The following is a 19017-nucleotide window of genomic DNA, read 5'->3' as shown; positions in this document are numbered from 1 at the left end:
AATAACACGGTACAAATAATTCACTTTGTCACACTTTCGAAAGATTGTGAAAAGTATCTCATATGAGATCTCAGAAGTGCAAGCAGGAGCCTGAAGAGGGATTGATAAAGAACTGTCTTATAATTAGTGATTCAAGACATAAGGGTAACATACATGATATCAGAATTCTCAACTGATCTATTTAACATGAAAAAGATTTAAAATATATCTACTGTAATGAAGGATTGAACTAAAAATTATAAACCACTTTTTCTTTCTTAGTGGACATAAATACATTGATAAGGTTTATAATTATATTCTTCCTCTCCCCACCACCCCTCCCTTACTGAGGAGATGTTGTTTACTTTCTGTCTTCAAAAACGCCCCAGTTTCTCTACTGTGAAGCAACATGGATCTGTGAAAGATAAAAGCTCTGAATACAAACTGCGGAGAAAGACAGATAAAGATTGCTAAAAATCAAGTATTGACATTAATTTAACAACCTGTGAAGAATGCGTGGGGAAAAATGCAGATGTTTCCGAAATTCTTCAGACCCACGTTGTAAGGGTATACAACTTAAGCTAATGAGGGACACATCAATATAACAGAAGAAAAACTAGAAAGATTTCATATGATGCTTAATTAAGTAGAATATTTGCCCGGTGAATAATACTGAAGACAACATTACTTTATGTGGTCCACCAGAAATAGGAAAAAAAAAAGTGTTTAAGGAAACGGTGGCAAATTGTTATTGTTCATAAGGATAAAACCTTCAACAACCTGATCCAAGTTGTTTTTGCTTTGAGTTGGGGATTGGACCAGAGGAACTTCAGAGGTCCTTTCCAACCTACATTATTCTACGATTCTAACTGTTCAGAGCTTATGAAGCCAAAGCTAACAGGCCTTTGTATAACTTGCTAAATATTCTGTTTCTCTAAAGGAAATCAACTTTTACTAAGCAATTTCAAATAGCCCAGTAAAAGTTCTGTACAATAAAGTTAAACTATTTTGTTACAGGGACCTATGACATTATTGTGCAACAAATGCAGCTTCATCACACACAGCTGTTCTCTTCAAACAACCCATTTGAAAACTCTCCAGCCAGGTTGCAGGGGATGCAATTGCTGTAGCTAGTAAAAGCAGCTGCTCTTTCTGACAGCCATTGGGTTGTTATGAGATTCTCATTTAGCAGTGAGGAAGGTATCTTCCTCTCATCCTCACCTGATAAAAATTCAATCTTGGAGGAAAACGTCCTTGTTCTGGAAGGGGCTCCAATCCCATTTGGTATATTGTTGTCACTGTATTCATACTCCTCTTCCCATTTTGTAATTAAAAGGCTAAACTCAGCACCATATTCATCTACCTATACTAAATATGCAACTCCAAAGGTAGTCCAGGTTTTAGTAACTATGCCAGGGAACAGAACAAATGGGAGGAAAAAAATAATAATTCAAACATTATTATATATTATACACCAATGCACGCAGCATGGGGAATAAGCAGGAAGAACTAGAGATCTGTGTGCGGTTGCAGGGCCACGATCTCATTGCAATTACTGAGACATGGTGGGACAGCTCACATGACTGGAATGCTGTCATGGGCGGCTATGTCCTTTTCAGGAAAGACAGGCAAGCAAGGTGAGGTGGTGGAGTTGCTCTTTATGTGAGAGAGCATCTGGAATGTACTGAGCTCTCACTGGGGGCAGATGAAGAGAGAGTTGAGACCTTGGGGGTAAGGCTAATATGAGGGACACTGTTGTGGGTGTTTATTACAGGCCACCTGATCAGGATGGGGAAGCTGATGAGGCCTTCTACAGACAGCTGAAGGTAGCCTCGCAATCGCAGGCCTTGCTTCTCATGGGGGACTTCAATCACCCCGATATCTGCTGGGAAGACCACACAGCCAAGCATGCGCAGTCCAGGAGGCTCCTCCAGTGCATTGATGATAACTTCTTGACACAGGTGGTGCAAGAGCCAACAAGGAGAGGAGCACTCCTGGACCTGGTACTGACAAACACAGAGGGACTGGTGGAGGACATTAAGGTTGGGGGCAACCTTGGCTGTAGTGATCATGAGAAGACAGAGTTCAGGATCATGGGTACTATGCACAAAACAACAACAAGTAGGATTGCAACCTTGGACTTCAGGAGGGCTACCCTTGACCTCTTCAAGAAACTGCTTGGAGAGATCCTGTGGGCTAGGACTCTGGAAGGCAAAGGGGCTCAAGAAAGCTGGTTGGTATTCAAAGACCACTTCCTCCAAGCTCAGGATCGGTGCATCCCTAAGAGCAAGAAATCGGGCAAGGGACGCAGGAGACCTGCATGGTTGAGCAGGGAGCTTCTGAAAAAGCTCAAGTGGAAGAAGGAAGTTTACAGTAAGTGGAAGAAGGGACTGACCCCTTGGGAAGATTACAAGAATGCCATCAGAGTATACAGGGATGAAACAAGGAAAGCCAAGGCCTCCTTGGAATTAAACCTGACAAGGGATGTCAAGGACAACAGGAAGGGTTTCTTCAAGTATATTGGAGGCAAAAGGAAAACTAGAGAAAATGTGGGCCCGCTGTTGAATGAGACAGGAGCCATGGTGACGGAGGATGCGGAGAAGGTGGAGTTACTGAATGCCGCCTTTGCTTTGGTTTTTACTGCTCAGGGCAGCCCTCAGGAGTCCCAGGCTTTGGAGAAAGTAACAGGGAAAGTCTGGATGAAGGAAGACTTCCCCTTGGTTGGGGAGGATCAAGTGAGAGATCAATTAAGTAAACTGGATATCCACAAGTCCATGGGCCCTGATGGGATGCACCCACGAGTGCTGAGGGAGCTGGCAGAAGTCATTGCTGGGCCGCTCTCCATCATCTTTGAAAGGTCCTGGAGAACAGGCGAGGTGCCTGAGGACTGCGGGAAAGCCAATGTCACTCCAGCCTTGAAAAAAGGCAAGAAAGAGGACCCGGGGAACTACAGGCCAGTCAGCCTCACCTCCATCCCTGGAAAGATGATGGAACAGCTCGTTCTGGGCATCATCTCAAGGCATGTGGAGGAAAAGAAAGCTATCAGAAGTACTCAACATGGATTCACCAAGGGGAAATCATGTCTGACTAATCTGATAGCCTTCTATGATGGCATGACTGGATGGATAGATGAGGGGAGGGCGGTAGATGTGGTCTACCTTGAGTTCAGCAAGGCTTTTGACACCATCTCCCATAGCATCCGCATAGGGAAGCTTAAGAAATGTGAGTTAGATGAATGGACAGTGGGATGGATTGAAAACTGGCTGAAAGACAGAGCTCAGAGGGTCATGATTAGGGGCACAGAATCTAGTTGGAGGTGAGTGACAAGTGGTGTTCCCCAGGGGTCAGTCCTCTTCAATATATTCATCAATGACCTGGATGAGGGGATAGAGTGCACCCTCAGCAAGTTTGCTGATGACACAAAGCTGGGAGGGGTGGCTGACACACCGGAAGGCTGTGCTGCCATACAGAGAGACCTGGACAGGTTGGAGATCTGGGCAGAGAGAAACCTTATGAAATTCAATAAGGGCAAGTGTAGGGTGTTGCACCTGGGGAGGAATAACCCCATGCACCAGTACAGGTTGGGGGCTGACCTGCTGGAGAGCAGCTCTGTGGAAAGAGCCCTGGGAGTCCTGGTGGACAACAGGATGACCATGAGCCAGCAATGTGCCCTTGTGGCCAAGAAAGCCAATGGCATCCTGGGGTGCATCAAGAAGAGTGTGGCCAGCAGGTCGAGGGAGGTCATCCTGTAGAGGTCATCCTCTACTCTGCCCTGGTGAGGCCACACCTGGAGTACTGTGTCCAGTTCTGGGCTCCCCAGTTCAAGAGGGACAGGGAACTGCTGGAGAGGGTACAGCAAAGGGCTACCAAGATGATTAGGGGACTGGAACACCTCTCTTATGAGGAAAGGCTGAGGGATTTGGGTCTCTTCAGTCTGGAAAAAAAGATGGCTGACGGGGGGACCTTATCACCACTTATAAATACTTAAAGGGTGGGTGTCAGGAGGATGGGGCCAGGCTCTTTTCAGTGGTGCCCAGGGACAGGACAAGGGGTAATGGGCACAAACTTGAACATAGGAAGTTCCGTCTAAACACGAGGAGGAACTTCTTTACTTTGAGGGTGGCAGAGCACTGGAACAGGCTGCCCAGAGAGGTGGTGGAGTCTCCAACTCTGGAGACATTCAAAACCTGCCTGGACGTGTTCCTGTGCAACCTGCTCTGGCAGGGGGGTTGGACTAGATGATTTCCAGAGGTCCCTTCCAACCCCTACCATTCTCTGATTCTGTGATATGTTGTATATTGCTAAATTAGTAACAGTTGATACTTTAAAAACTAATTAGATTTATTCCAGTCTTAAACCCCTTAAAGTATCTTCACAGGTAACTGATAATTGTGAGTATTAAAACTAACTGGAGATCTAATAATCAAGTGTTATATGGACACACCTAGTAATTACAGTAATGTACAATCCAACAAGGAATCAACACGTTATTTCTAAAACAATAAATGCTTAATAAATAGCATAAACAATGTGAGTTTTCAGATCTAAAAATTCTAGGGAATGTTATAAATTAAAGCTAAGAAGTATTAAATCTAAGAAAAACAGAAGTTCCTCCAAACTTTGTTTTGATTCAAATTTTAAAACTCATGTTGAAAATCTATTATCCTGATTTCAGCTGGGATAGAGTTAATTTTTTTCCTAGTAGCTGCTGTGTTTTGGATTTAGTATGAGAATAATGTTGATAAGACATACTGTTTTAGTTGTTGCTAAGTAAAGCCTATTTTCAATCAAGGACTTTTTCAGCTTCCCATAGAAGCTGAGAGGGAGCTGGCCAAAGGAATATTCCATACCATAGACGTCATGCTCAGTATATAAATGGGGGTTGGCCGGGGGGAGGGAAGGAATCTGCAATCATGGCTCAGGACAGGCTAGGCAATCGATCATCAGATGGTGAGAGCAACTAGACTGCATCACTTTATTTTGTATATTCTTTTACCATTATTATTATTATTTTCTCTTCCAATACTGTTCTATTAAACTGTCTTTATCTCAACCCACGGGGTTTTTTCCCTCCTTTTTCTCCCTCTTCTCCAGGAAGGTGGGGGGAATGAACAGCTGCGTGGTCCTAGTTGCCAGCTGGGGTTAAACCATGACATCTGTGTAAAGTGTGCTAAATTCCTTATTTTTATTGCAGGTGGACCCAGTTTATGGAATTAATTAAGTCATTAAAGAAAAAAAAAACAAAACAAAAACCAAAACACCCAAACTTTCTAATAGCAAAGGACTAACAAGTCTGAAACATAACTGTTCTATGATTAGATACTCTGATTAGAGTCCCTGCAGCATACTGCAAAATAAATATTCTAGGCTTTGCTAGCATTTTAACAGTTATTTTGATTAACAGATGAGTCCTTATATTCATAGCATATTCCTACATCATAGCAAATGAACTCCCACATGCTTGTATGCTTTTGCAAAACATCTGAAAAGCAACAATGCTGGCCTCAAAACTTTGTAATTATATGTATGCACATACATGCCATTCCAAATGGCATTTTTTCTTTATTTATAGAAAACATGTAACATGTACTGGGGCAAAGTAGTATTTTTCCCTTACATTATCCATTCACTGAAGCATGTTCATATTGGCATTCGTCAACAGTTGTATATTGGCTATGGGCTTGTATTATCCAAGACAGTGATTTTATTCAGTAAGCTGGCAAAATCCAGATAACATCTATTTTACTGGTCAGGAAAAAACTTCAAAACACCAAATCACCATGTTTAGCATTCAAATCAAGTATTTTTCTGTAAGTTATTAAAAATCTATTTGTTTCAGTACAATTATTTATTATCACTTAATTGTATTTGTAAAAGTATTAGTTCCCACCTATTTATATATAGTACCAGAGTTTGGCTGCTTGCATAATAAAAGGATATTCCGAGAATTCACAATAGATCTTCCCTGGAGTAGAATTACTGTAGCAATAATATGGAAAACAAGGGGAGCAGAAAATAAAAAGTACCAACTTTTATTATGTGATGAATCTACAATATTGATTTGAGATTACCCTTAGCCTGGGTGCAAATATATTTCATATTAGGTATGTGGGTAGGTATGTCCTGGTTCCAGCGGGGATAGGTTAATTCTCCCCAGGCTCCAGTAGGAACACAGGTATTCCATCCCATGTGAGCCATGCCCACTCTGAGCTGCCAGGGGAGGGGGCAGGAAGTCACCGCTTGGAGCAGGCAGGGGCATCCCGGGTCCAATTGGTGAGCAGCAGTTCCGTATTCGTGTTTGTATATTCCTCTATCCGTGTTAATGTTGTTGTTTTCTTGTTCCCTTTGCTGTTCTATTAAATTGCCTTTGTCTCAACCCAAGAGTTTTGCTTTTTTTCTTCTGATTCTTCTCCGTAATGGGAAGGCCCGAGAGAGCAGCACGTGGTTCTTTGTTGCCGTCTGAGGCTAAACCATGACAGTCCTTTTTGGCACCCAACGTGGGGCAACAAGGGTTGAGATAATGACAAAAACCAACTAGAGCTTGTAAAAACAAATTTGTTGTGTGCATTTATTGTATTAGGTAAATAGTCGCTGGTCACCATGTTGCTTGGTTTGTTCTCATGGCTGTGTTATGTAAATTCCTATATGGCTTATGTACTCCCCGCGATGATGTTTATCACCTCTGGCAGAGGGATGAGGATTATCATTTTGCTGTCCTGTGCGATATCGGCCTATGATATGATAACATCACTTGTTAGACAGTTATTTTGGGGCGTTTATGTGGTATTGCTGTCCTGCCCATATCTTGGGCACCGTCTCACAAAATTTAGTAATAATTACACCCAGTCTATGGGGGAAACGGGGGGGACAATTTCCCCAGCTCTTTTGCCTCCCTTTTCTCCTTCGGGTCAGGTATGACAGCTTTTGAGAATTCTGAATATCCTTGGGATGCTCAAACCAGCCTGGTCCTATTGTTGAGACTCCTGAATATGTTCCAGGTCTTGTTTAGGGTTAAATGACTATTTAAGACTACCACCCAGAGATCTGCCCCGAGCCTCGATAGTCAGGGGTGGCATGGCCTGTGGGAGAACATGGGCAGGTACCCAGAGAACTTCTCACCTCCCATGGTCTGGGACTTCACCCCTGAACAATTACAGGACCCTGATAGAGTCGTAGAATATCTGAAGGGAAAATGCTGTGGCTATTCTAGAGAGGCACAACTCCCCGCACTGTGCTGGGCCCTGGCCAGTATCTACCAGGCACTGCTCAGTATTATGCAGGACCCTCAGGGGAAAGAGATGGAGACCAGACCGACAGACACTGCAGCTACTGCAACCCCTGCGGCAGGCACTGCAGCTACTGCAACCCCTGCGGCAGGCACTGCAGCTGAACCAGGGAACCAACCCATGCCAGTATCAGTTGCCCCCATACAGAAGGAGTAGTACACGAAGAAATCAGTTTGCTTAGTAAGGGATGACGATGAACCAGGGTCATCACGAGAGCAGGAGGAAGAGGCAGAACCAGAGATAATCACCCGATTCCTATCCTTGAGCGAGCTGCGGGATATGCAAAAAGATTTCAGCCAACTTTAAGGTGAGCACATTGTCACCTAGCTGCAACGATGCTGGGATAACGGGGCCAGTAGCCTGAAATTGGAGGGTAGGGAAGCCAGGCAGCTGGGATCCCTGTCTAGGGAAGGTGGCATTGACAAGGCAATTGGGAAAACAACACAAGCCCTCGACCTCTGGAAACGACTCCTGTCAGGCATGAGGGAGAGGTACCCCTTCAGTGAAGATGTTGTATGTCAACCAGGCAAGTGGACTACCATGGAAAGAGGTATCCAGTACCTGAGAGAATTAGCTGTGCGGGAGATGATTTATTATGACTTGGACAATGCACAGTTACCCACAGACCCTGATGAGGTCCAATGCACAAGGCCCCTGTGGTGGAAGTCTGTACAGAGCACACCATCGTCAGATGCCAACTCACTGGCAGTAATAGAATGGAAAGGCGAAGAGGGACCAACGGTGGATGAGGTGGCTGGCCGGCTCCGGCGATACAAAGTCTCTCTTCCCCCCTTGTCTCAGCTGTGGAGAAACTGTCGCGGAAGGTCCAGCAACTTGAAGAGAATATGTCCTACTCCCCACCTGTATGGGCCAGCATCTCAGCTATTAGGAGCAGGCATTTCCTCACTCAAGAGAGAGACTACAGAGGGTACACGCCACGAGGCACCCTGTGGTTCTACCTGCGTGACCACGGGGAGGACATGAGGAAGTGGGATGGACAACCTACTTGGATCCTGAGGACACGGGTACAGGAGTTGCAAGGAAGGACAACCACAAAAGGGGATCCCTCCAGGAAAAGTGCCGCCCCAGTTTCCAGTGGGCAGTTCCCCAGACAAAGCAGAAGGCCTGATCTTGCTTCTGATCCTCTTGAGGGAACTTCCAAGTCATTTCTGCAAGAAGTGAGTAACGGATACTATGACCAGGATTAGAGGGGCCCTGCCTCCGGCCAGGTGGAGGAAAGGGACAACCAGGTTTATTGGACAGTGTGGATTCGATGGCCTGGCACATCAGACCCACAGGAGTATAAGGCTCTAGTGGACACAGGTGCACAGTGCACCCTAATACCATCAAGCTATAGAGGGGCAGAACCCATCTGTATTTCTGGGGTGACAGGGGGATCCCAAGAGTTGACTGTACTGGAGGCAGAAGTGAGCCTAACTGGGAATGAGTGGCAAAAGCATCCCATTCTGACTGGCCCAGAGGCTCCATGCATCCTTGGTATAGATTACCTCAGGAGAGGGTATTTTAAGGACCCAAAAGGGTACCGGTGGGCCTTTGGCATAGCTGCCTTGGAGACGGAGGAAGTTAAACAGTTGTCTACCTTGCCTGGTCTCTCGGAGGACCCTTCTGTTGTGGGGTTGTTGAGGGTCGAAGAACAGCAGGTGCCGATTGCTACCACAACGGTGCATTGGCAGCAATATCACACTAACCAAGACTCTCTGATTCCCATCCATAAGCTGATTCGTTGGCTGGAGACCCAAGGAGTGATCAGCAAGACTCACTCGCCCTTTAACAGTCCCATACGGCCAGTGCAAAAATCTAATGGAGGGTGGAGGCTAACTGTAGACTATCGTGGCCTGAATGAAGTCATGCCACCGCTGAACACTGCCATGCCGGACATGCTAGAACTCCAGTACGAACTGGAGTCCAAGGCAGCCAAGTGGTATGCCACGATTGATATAGCAAATGCATTCTTCTCAATCCCTTTGGCAGCAGAGTGCAGGCCACAGTTTGCTTTCACTTGGAGGGGCGCCCAATACACCTGGAATCGACTGCCCCAGGGGTGGAAACACAGCCCCACCACTGGCCATGGACTGATCGAGACTGCACTGGAACAGGGTGAAGCTCCAGAACATCTGCAATACATTGATGACATCATCGTATGGGGAAACACAGCAGAAGAAGTTTTTGAGAAAGGGAGTAAAATAGTCCGAATCCTTCTGAAAGCTGGTTTTGCCATAAAACGAAGTAAGGTCAAGGGACCTGTGCAGGAGATCCAGTTTTTAGGAATAAAATGGCAAGATGGACGCCGTCAGATCCCAATGGATGTGATCAACAAAATAGCAGCTATGTCTCCACCAACTAGTAAAAAGGAAACACAGGCTTTCTTAGGCATTGTGGGGTTTTGGAGGATGCATATCCCAGATTACAGTCCAATTGTAAGCCCTCTGTATCAAGTAACCCGGAAGAAGAACGATTTTAAATGGGGTCCTGAGCAACGACAAGCTTTTGAACAAATCAAACAGGAAATAGTCCATGCAGTGGCCCCGGGGCCAGTCCGGGCAGGACAAGATGTTAAAAACGTGCTCTACACTGCAGCCAGGGAGAATGGCCCTACCTGGAGCCTCTGGCAGAAAGCACCAGGGGAGACTCGAGGTCGACCCCTAGGGTTTTGGAGTCGGGGATACAGAGGATCCGAAGCCCGCTACACTCCAACAGAAAAAGAGATATTGGCAGCATATGAAGGGGTATGACATAGCATATGACAGCTTCGGAAGCGGTTGGTACAGAAGCACAGCTCCTCTTAGCACCTCGACTGCCGGTGCTGGGTTGGATGTTCAAAGAAAGGGTTCCCACCACACATCAGGCAACCGATGCTACATGGAGTAAGTGGATTGCACTGATCACGCAGCGAACTCGAATGGGAAACCCCAGTCGGCCAGGAATTCTGGAAGTGATCATGGACTGGCCAGAAGGCAAGGATTTTGGAATGTCACCAGAGGAGGAGGTGACACATGCAGAAGAGGCCCCACCATACAATAAACTGCCAGCAAATGAGAAGAAATATGCCCTGTTCACTGATGGGTCCTGCCGGATTGTGGGAAAGCATCGAAAGTGGAAGGCTGCTTTGTGGAGTCCTACACGACAAGTTGCAGAAGCCAGTGAAGGACAAGGTGAATCGAGCCAGTTTGCAGAGATGAAAGCCATTCAGCTGGCTTTGGACATTGCCGAGCGAGAAAAATGGCCAGTACTTTATCTCTACACTGAGTCATGGATGGTGGCAAATGCTCTGTGGGGGTGGCTACAGCAGTGGAAGCAGGGCAACTGGCAGCGCAGGGGCAAACCCATCTGGGCTGCTGAACTATGGCAAGATATTGCTGCTCGGATAGAGAATCTGGTTGTGAAAGTCAGTCACGTAGATGCCCATGTACCCAAGAATCCGGCCACGGAGGAACATCAGAACAACCAGCAGGTGGATTGGGCTGCTAGGATTGCAGTGGCTCAGGTGGATCTGGACTGGCAACATAGGGGTGAACTCTTCATAGCTCGGTGGGCCCATGACACCTCAGGCCATCAAGGAAGAGATGCGACATATAGATGGGCTTGTGACCGAGGGGTGGACTTGACCATGGACGCTATTGCACAGGTCATCCATGAATGTGAGACATGCGCTGCAATCAAACAAGCCAAGCAGTTAAAGCCTCTTTGGTATGGAGGACGATGGCTGAAATATAAATATGGGGAGGCCTGGCAGATTGATTATATCACACTGCCACAAACCCATGAAGGCAAGTGCCATGTGCTCACAATGGTGGAAGCAACCACCGGATGGCTGCAAACATACCCTGTGCCCCATGCCACTGCCCGGAACACTATCCTGGGCCTTGAAAGACAAGTCCTGTGGTGACATGGCACCCCAGAGAGAATTGAGTCGGACAACGGGACTCATTTCCGAAACAGCCTCATAGACACCTGGGCCAAAGAGCATGGCATTGAGTGGGCATATCACATCCCCTATCACGCACCAGCCTCTGGGAAGATAGAATGATACAATGGACTGTTAAAGACTACACTGAGAGCAATGGGTGGTGGGACCTTAAAACATTGGGATGCACATTTAGCAAAGGCTACCTGGCTAGTTAACACCAGGGGATCTACCAATCGAGCTGGTCCTGCCCAATCAAAACTTCCACGTACCGTAGAAAGGGATAAAGTCCCCGTAGTGCACATGAAGAATATGTTAGGGAAGACAGTCTGGGTTAGTCCTGCCTCAGGCAAAGGCAAACCCATCCGTGGGACTGCTTTTGCCCAAGGACCTGGGTGCACTTGGTGGGTGATGCGGAAGGATGGGGAGATCTGATGTGTACCTCATGGGGTTCTGGTTTTGGACGAGAATGGCCAATGAATCAAATTGTGTATTGTTGATTGCTAAGTAACCCTGCCACTGTATGTCCTCATTACTATAATTGCTATCAGTTGTACTACAGTAAGAATCACCCAAATTAAGAACAGATGGACTTTGATGAAAAACCAAGTAAGGCACAGCAGTGATGGGATCAGAACTGACCTCAGCAGCCGGCGTCCAGAAACTTCCTCAAGATCTACATCTTCAGCCCATGAACTGTGGGCATGAGCTGCACTGGGTACACCAGCCACAAGCTCCAAAAATACAGTATGCAACATTCCAGCACCACACAGCATCTCACCTGCCCTGAGAGACTGTTCTAACAGATGGAGCCCAACGTCATGGATTAAATGAACTCAACGGACATTTTAGAGGGATGGCCCATAGACTAAGGACATTATATCTGTACGAATATATATATATTATATAAGACAGGAGAAAGTGGTGGCAATTCATTAGAACCTGTAGGATCTGGGCATGTCGTAGATGGTATGGAATAAGGGGTGGATGATGTCTTGGTACCAGCAGGGATAAGGTTAATTTTCCCCAGGCTCTGTCAGGGACACAGGTATTCCATCCCATGTGAGCCATGCCCACTCTGAGCTGTCAGGGGAGGGGGCAGGAAGTCACCGTTTGGGGCGGGCAGGGGCATCCCGGGTCTAATCGGTGAGCAGGGGTTCCGTAATCATGTTTGTATATTCCTCTGTCCATGTTATTGTTTTCTTGTTCCCTTTGCTGTTCTGTTAAATTGCCTTTGTCTCAACCTACGAGTTTTGCCTTTTTTCTTCCGATTCTTCTCCATATTGGGGAAGCCTGAGAGAGGGGTACGTGGTTCTTTGTTGCCATCTGAAGCCAAACCACGACAGTTAACTGCTAGGAATGAGCCCAACCCTACTTTTTTGCCCTTTGGTGATACAACATCACTGAAGGAATTAAAAGACACATGATGGTACATAAAGTTAGGCAGTCATGGTCAATCATACCCATGGCACGGTAAATTTAGGAAAGGTAAATCCTGTGTTTAGAAAAGCTTAAGTTCAAACTTTCTCCCACACTTGCTTCAAAAACCTGTGAAATCTGAATAAAAGTGCAGGTAAGCTTTTGCTTAAAATGCAGTGCAGATGTAACTACAAGAGGCAGTCACCAAGAAGAGAGCTTACTGTGATGTTGGGTATAATCAATGCTTGGGGTATTCAACAAGGAATTTGGTTATCTGCAGCAAGCTTTAGCAAAATATCCCACACTAAAGGCTCTCACGTACACCATAATATTCAGTCATTATCACTTAATAGTCTGACTGTGTCTGGAGGTTATCATTCAAATTTTTGGAATCTCTTTGGCAAATGCGTCATTCGAATTATCTGATGCACAAGATCTCAAGAAATCATCGCTAATTTGAATATTAGTAAATTAGCATATACTAAGAAGAGAATATATAAACACTCACTGCAAAGTTCTGATTGAAGTTCTGGTTGTATCCTGATGGATAAAACTCAGGTGCTTTAACAGACAACTTTGACATTACCACAGGAGCCACAGCCACCTGAGATTCAGACATTTCCGGTCCAGTATCAGGAACTGAAACTTTGTCTTGTGATCCAGATGGAATTCTTGCCTGTTCCAAGTGTTCTGAAAAGTTTTTGTTAACAGTTTTTCTTAGAAATCGCTAAATTAGCATGCATTCACACAGAGTACATTGCTTTTTAGACTTTAAATATACTTTTACTTATGCTATAAATATACTTTCAAATATATTGGTTTTATTCTTTTTTCTTAAATACAGATAAAGTTTTCACTTTATCAAACTCTAGATGCCTTTCTACGTGACAGAAAGTGAACACAATATTCATGTGAAGGTGACAAGACAAAAAAAAAAAAAAAGAGGAAGAGAACCCTCTCCTCCCACATGAAAACATGCTTTCTAAAAGAGATAACCTGAGAAACTAGTAAATCTTCTTATGATACGCCTGCTGGTTTTGTGGGTTTTTCATAGATTTCAGATGCAAAGGCAATACTCTGGAGGTCAATAAGTGGAAGACATCACTAATTTTTAACATAATCCTGAAAAACACTTAACTATCTTTGTTCTTGTACACCATTTGCAAAAAACTCCGATGAAACGGTGTTTTTTAAAGCACATTTTCCAAATCTATCTTTATAGATTAGCTCCTAAATTTATTGAAAACAGAACCCGATATCTACCTAAAAAAGCTAACCAACAAACAATGCTTTATGTTAACGTTGGGTTTATTTTTTGGCAAACCTTTAGACCAGAGTTAAAGAGTTCTTCAATAAGGGGAAAACTGAGACCATCTGTGGTCAGATTAACAAACGGATAAAACACACGCATACAGACGTGTGGGCACAGAAAGAGAGGGAGGGACAGAGAGGTGTTGCAAGCAGGCTGCAATGCAACATCACACCTTTGCTTAGGCACAGGTCCATAGCCCAGAAACAGGACCATTCATCTAAGGAAAAGTGCAGTTGTAAGGCCCCCTATGCGGCTCATCTCTATGCGGTGCCGAGAAGAGCCAAGCAGGCGCCCGGGCTGTGCAGAGCACTGGCCCTCAGGCTAGATACGGGTGGTAGGAGAAAGGACGCGTCCCCGTGGCCAGACCGGAGGGAAGTGGGTGGGCGAGTGAGTGAGGCCCAGGGCTCCGCTCTCAGCGGGATGACGAAGGGGATGGGGGTTGGTGTCAGAGCAGCAAGCGAAGCAGGAGCAGGGCGGTGCGCGCAAAGGAGAGGAGCGTAACGGACTCTAGGGGGCCGCTCCCCGACACCTTCGGCACCCGAGGCCTCCGGAAGTGCGGGAGGGGGGAGCCGCTGCACGGCGGCCAGTACCTGCGTTTCCGGGGCCCAGCGGCGCCGTCTTTGGAGGCCGCAACGGTTCTTGCTGTGGGAAGAGGCTGCCCGTTTTGTGCTGCTGCTTGGCCGAGCCTGAGCTGTGGAAACCGCTGCCGCTCTCCAATACGCCCGGGACGCTGAGGGAAGCGGTGCCTCCTCGACCCCGGCTAGCACCTGGAGCTCGGGCGAAACTATCTGACATGCTCGGGCCGGGGTGGCTCAGGCACTCAGGGGAAGAAGCCAGCGACTCGGTCCCGCTTCGCCGCAGCCCAAGCCCTCCACTTTCAGTTTCACCCCCACACGCACCGCCACGATGGTCGCGACCCAGAGCGGCTCACAGCGCCTCCTCACGGCCTCGCACCGCCCGTCGCCACAGCAACCGTGGCGCCACCGCGGCCTAGCACCGCCCGCCACCGGGAGGGTGAGGAGCGCGGCCCACTTAGGCGGCTGCGGCTCCGCTACAGTGGGGGTGCCTGAGCTGCCCAACTCCGTTACCACCTGCAGGTGTGGGCTAGGCGAGGTGTCCGCGAGAGCTGCCACCGTCGAGGAGGCCAGTTCGGCTGCCACAGGTTAAAGGCTCTCGCCCGGATTCCAACCCTACGTGTTCAGAACTGATGAGTCAGCCCCCCTCCCCCCCCAGGCTCGACTTCCAACAACAAACAAGCGTGGGGTTTATTTGTGTCAGCAGCCGGTTCTGGAGCCTCGGGATGTATTTGAGTCACACCTTCCTCAAAAATCACAAAAGCTTGTAAACAGCATTTTAAAAAAGACAATATTCTCTTGTAATTGCTTCCCTGCAGGAGCAAATAGCATACTGTGACCGTAGCAGGACCAAGATTGCAGCTACGCGTGGTAGGAACATGGTAGGTGTCTGCTTTTAAAAGCATCATGCCACGCTGCATATGCAGCTGTTTTCCACAAGAAACGTGTTTGTGTGGAAAAGCTGCAGGCTAAATTGTAAATTTAAGCCAACAAAATTAAGCTTCCAATGTGCCAATATTATCATACTGTTAGGTCTACTTAATATAACTGTTCAGAAAGAAGGGAATGGGGGCATCCTTGGTTCCAGCTTATGATGTGAACTGGGTGTATGAAAATCAGAACTAACTATGCATAGCCTGACAGCTATAAGACTGGAGAATATGTAAAACTGGTTTAATGATGTTTTTGCCCATTATCCTGCATGGGTCATGTCTCCCTGAAGGAATTTAGAGAGCCTCCTTCAGTGCTTATCTAGGGTCTTCTCAGTCTGGGACAGATTCATGTGGAGAGTTAGACATTGACATGTGATGTTCGGTTCTACACATGCATAGTAGGTACTGCATTAGATATTTTGGAAGCTTAGAAAAGTAGCACTGTTTGTGAACAGGAGTGTCTGGTTGTAAAAACGCAGGACAAGATTAGACGATATAACTCAGGGAAGCCTTTGTTGCATGGAATTTCTGGTAATACTAACAGTAGCTGGTGCATTTTGTCATTATTTCAAATCAATGACCCAATGTTTGGGGTTTCTGAAGAAATGTGAAGAAATGGAAGAGTTTCTTTACTCTGAGGGCTCCTGGTAATCTGTATTGTATGGCTTTTTACTACAGTTGCATGGCGAAGCCTGAATTTCTTTGCTTTGACTGACAGCCCCCAGGGATCCTGGGGTCTGTCAGAACTGATCAGGTAATGGTTTTGCCATCCCATGAATTTGTGGTGCTCCAAAATTTTTTTTTGAAAATGAGAGACATCTGTCTGTCTTGATATGGCAATTTGTCCCTTGGTTGGGAGTGTTAACCTGGGACGTAGGAAACTAGGTTCAAAGTCCTTTCTCAGATGTCCTAGGTAAGTACCCTTGTTGTTTGGAATCAGTCTTTGTATTTGACTTTGACCACAAATTTGATTATGAAACTGAAAGATCTCTTCAGTTTTACTGAAATCAGCATGCTTGTGTGTGTGTATGTATGTTTTCTTGTTTTTATGAATCAGTTTTCAGAAGTTTTTCCGCAAGGATGAAGAATTCTCATTAGCATCATGTGTTTAAGCATTCAGTGCTGTCCCTTCAGATCTTTCATGTGGAAGCCCTTATTTAAGGGAGAGTAGTATTCATGCAATGCAGTTATTTAATGCTGAGAATTATAAGTTTGATTAAGTCTTTTGGTTGATAATTAAGCTGTCCTTCTAGTTCATTTTGGCAACATGAGATTTGTCATTCAGTAGAGGACAAATCAAGGATAAAACAGCAATTGAATGACAAAGTAGTAGCAGTACTGCTGCCTATGTATACTTCTTAAGTGCTCTTGAATCAAAATTTAACAGCATATAAAATAACTACATTTTATTCTTACTTTTAGAAATTATCTTCGATTATAGTGACACTTGGTAAAATCACTGTAATACTAAGAAGAGTAAGTTTTCTGAAAAGACTAGTGTCACAGTAATTCTTCTTAAGACTGTAGTTATTACTTCCATTCTCTCAGATTAGCTTTCATTTAGTCCAGGATATGTTCTATACAGGAATAACAGCTGCCTGGGGAGTGAAGAGATTTGGAGTTGGTTGAAAAGTAAACTTGGAGGATGGATGCTTTTCTTATTGTTATTTATTTTGCTGCTATTTTCTTTGGGGTTCTTTTTTAGAAACATAGGGAATTTCATACAGGAATAAACAAGTATTCCAGTAACCTATCTCAAATAGTTGCTAGCACCAAATGCTTCAGAAACAGATGCAAAACTTTCCCAAGCCCTGGGAAAGGTGACCAATTTTGGGGTTTCCAATATACTTCCAGATTGGTTTGTCCTACAGCTCTGTGACTTTTACCCCTCTCTATCTCAGTATTGTTAATGTCCTTTTTATTTTTATGCCTTTTTCTTAAAGTTTCCTGGTTTTTTTCTAAATCTTGTAGAACTTTTAAGCCTATAACAGTTTATTGTCAATTAATAGATAAGCTGTACATTATTTATAAACCATAGACGTTCTCCTTTAATTTCTTTGGGTTTTTTGTATCTCCTTACTTGTGTAAGAAGAGGTGTTTGCTTAATCTTCTGTATCATTACTTTTTTTTTTTTTTCAAACATCATATTGCTGTTTTTTGGAATATGTCCTTATCTTCATAACAGGTGAGGTGGTTGGTTTGAAGCTGATGTTAGAGTAACTTAGAAGTTAGGCAGGTTTCGTATCCTTTTTTCCCATCCCAGAACATGTGGCATATAGTCAGAACTTCTCCTTTCTGTTTTCTCTAAGTCAGTCTCTAATATTTTTTGATAATATTTTGCTACAGGCTACTTCCTGAAATCAGGTTAAGGAGTTAAAAAAACCTATTTTTTTTCCCCCTCTATTTCTCTACATACAATGTTCTGAGTTTTCTTGCTAGTTTTAATTTAGGATCTTCTCTAAATACTCGGTTTGTAGATGGAAGTTAAATAGAGAATATCGCTTTTAAGGTTATTTTTAATTGTTTGATTTCTGAAGCTTGGAGACATAGATTACCTACTTATTTTGTTTACTTGAAGTTTGAGACTGTGCTTTGCTGTCCTCTTTATGCAGTGGAGATTATGTTAAGGGGGTGAGAAAGCATAGTAATAAGCGTGGCTTACTTAAAAATACAGTATTCTTATTAGTTTTTCTAAATTATAATTTATGTGCATTGCATACTAAGATTCTAAGGCCTGTGAAATTTAATGATTCTACTTTTGATAGTGACCAAAATCCTTTTTGTGTTGATTCTTTGTATCTTTGTATTCAAATCATGTGACTTAAAAAGGTGCTCAAGGTACGTGTAACTTGGTCTGTTTTTTGAAAATGTTCTTGATGTTATAAAGCAGTAAGCTGCTAAAATGTACCCAAGGCAGTTCTTAAAGAGATATCTGACATGGAGGCTTGGAAAGGCAACTTGGAAGCTTTGCTCCCTCACGCAGTTATAAACCCATGGCAAGGATAGCAGATGTACTATCTCAAAATAAAACCTAAATCAAGATCCTAAGTTTATAATTCTAGATTTCAGCCTTTCAAAACTAATGACTTCGAAATTGCTGAGTTCAACAAACCAAATCTGTGTTCTGTGTTAATACTATAGCTTCCTTCAAATATTATTTATAATATCCTGTCCTGAAGTTTTAACATAGATCTTTGCTTTGCAGTTGTAAATATCTGCTCCTTTTTGGTGTTGATTGATGTGATAGCTCAGGGTAGTCTGTTTGAAAAATGTCCTATATTTGTTCTAGTTAAAGGCTGGCAAACTGACATCTGTATGTTTCGATGTTCACCTGCTTCTGTATTCACTGGCTGCTAGAAATTTGGTAGTGGGACAGAGGAGAAAAGAAGGTGAGAGGCGAATGAGACTTGTTGAACATTTAGTTTGGATTTGATCTCCCAAAGCATTGGAGGAGGGCATAGTTCTCAGTATTGGTGTCTGATCATTCTGCTTACTAAAGAAGGTGCAAATACTTTCCATCTGAAAAAGTTTTACCTATTTCTATTGCATGCAAGATGTAATAATGTGAAAGAAAGAAAGAAATGAGGAA

At 44.6% G+C, this 19017-nt stretch overlaps 1 protein-coding gene across 1 annotated transcript in view; it reads right to left on the bottom strand.

Moving 5' to 3' along the window:
* The window catches only part of LOC128901973 (polyadenylate-binding protein-interacting protein 1-like), a 34985-nt gene extending 20132 nt beyond the window's left edge, over positions 1-14853 (bottom strand). The window contains exons 1-2 of the mRNA XM_054184190.1: positions 14512-14853; positions 13118-13299 (exon numbers count right to left, since the gene is read on the bottom strand). Coding sequence (XP_054040165.1) covers positions 13118-13299; positions 14512-14716 — 387 coding nt within the window. The 5' untranslated portion in view covers positions 14717-14853. The remainder of the gene's footprint in view (positions 1-13117; positions 13300-14511) is intronic.
* Positions 14854-19017: the final 4164 nt, after the last annotated feature.

This window comes from Rissa tridactyla, chromosome W (assembly GCF_028500815.1).
Source record: "Rissa tridactyla isolate bRisTri1 chromosome W, bRisTri1.patW.cur.20221130, whole genome shotgun sequence".
Lineage (NCBI taxonomy): Eukaryota > Metazoa > Chordata > Aves > Charadriiformes > Laridae > Rissa > Rissa tridactyla.
The sequence above is the reverse complement of the archived record's forward strand: the minus strand, read 5'-3'. Positions and strand labels throughout refer to the sequence as shown.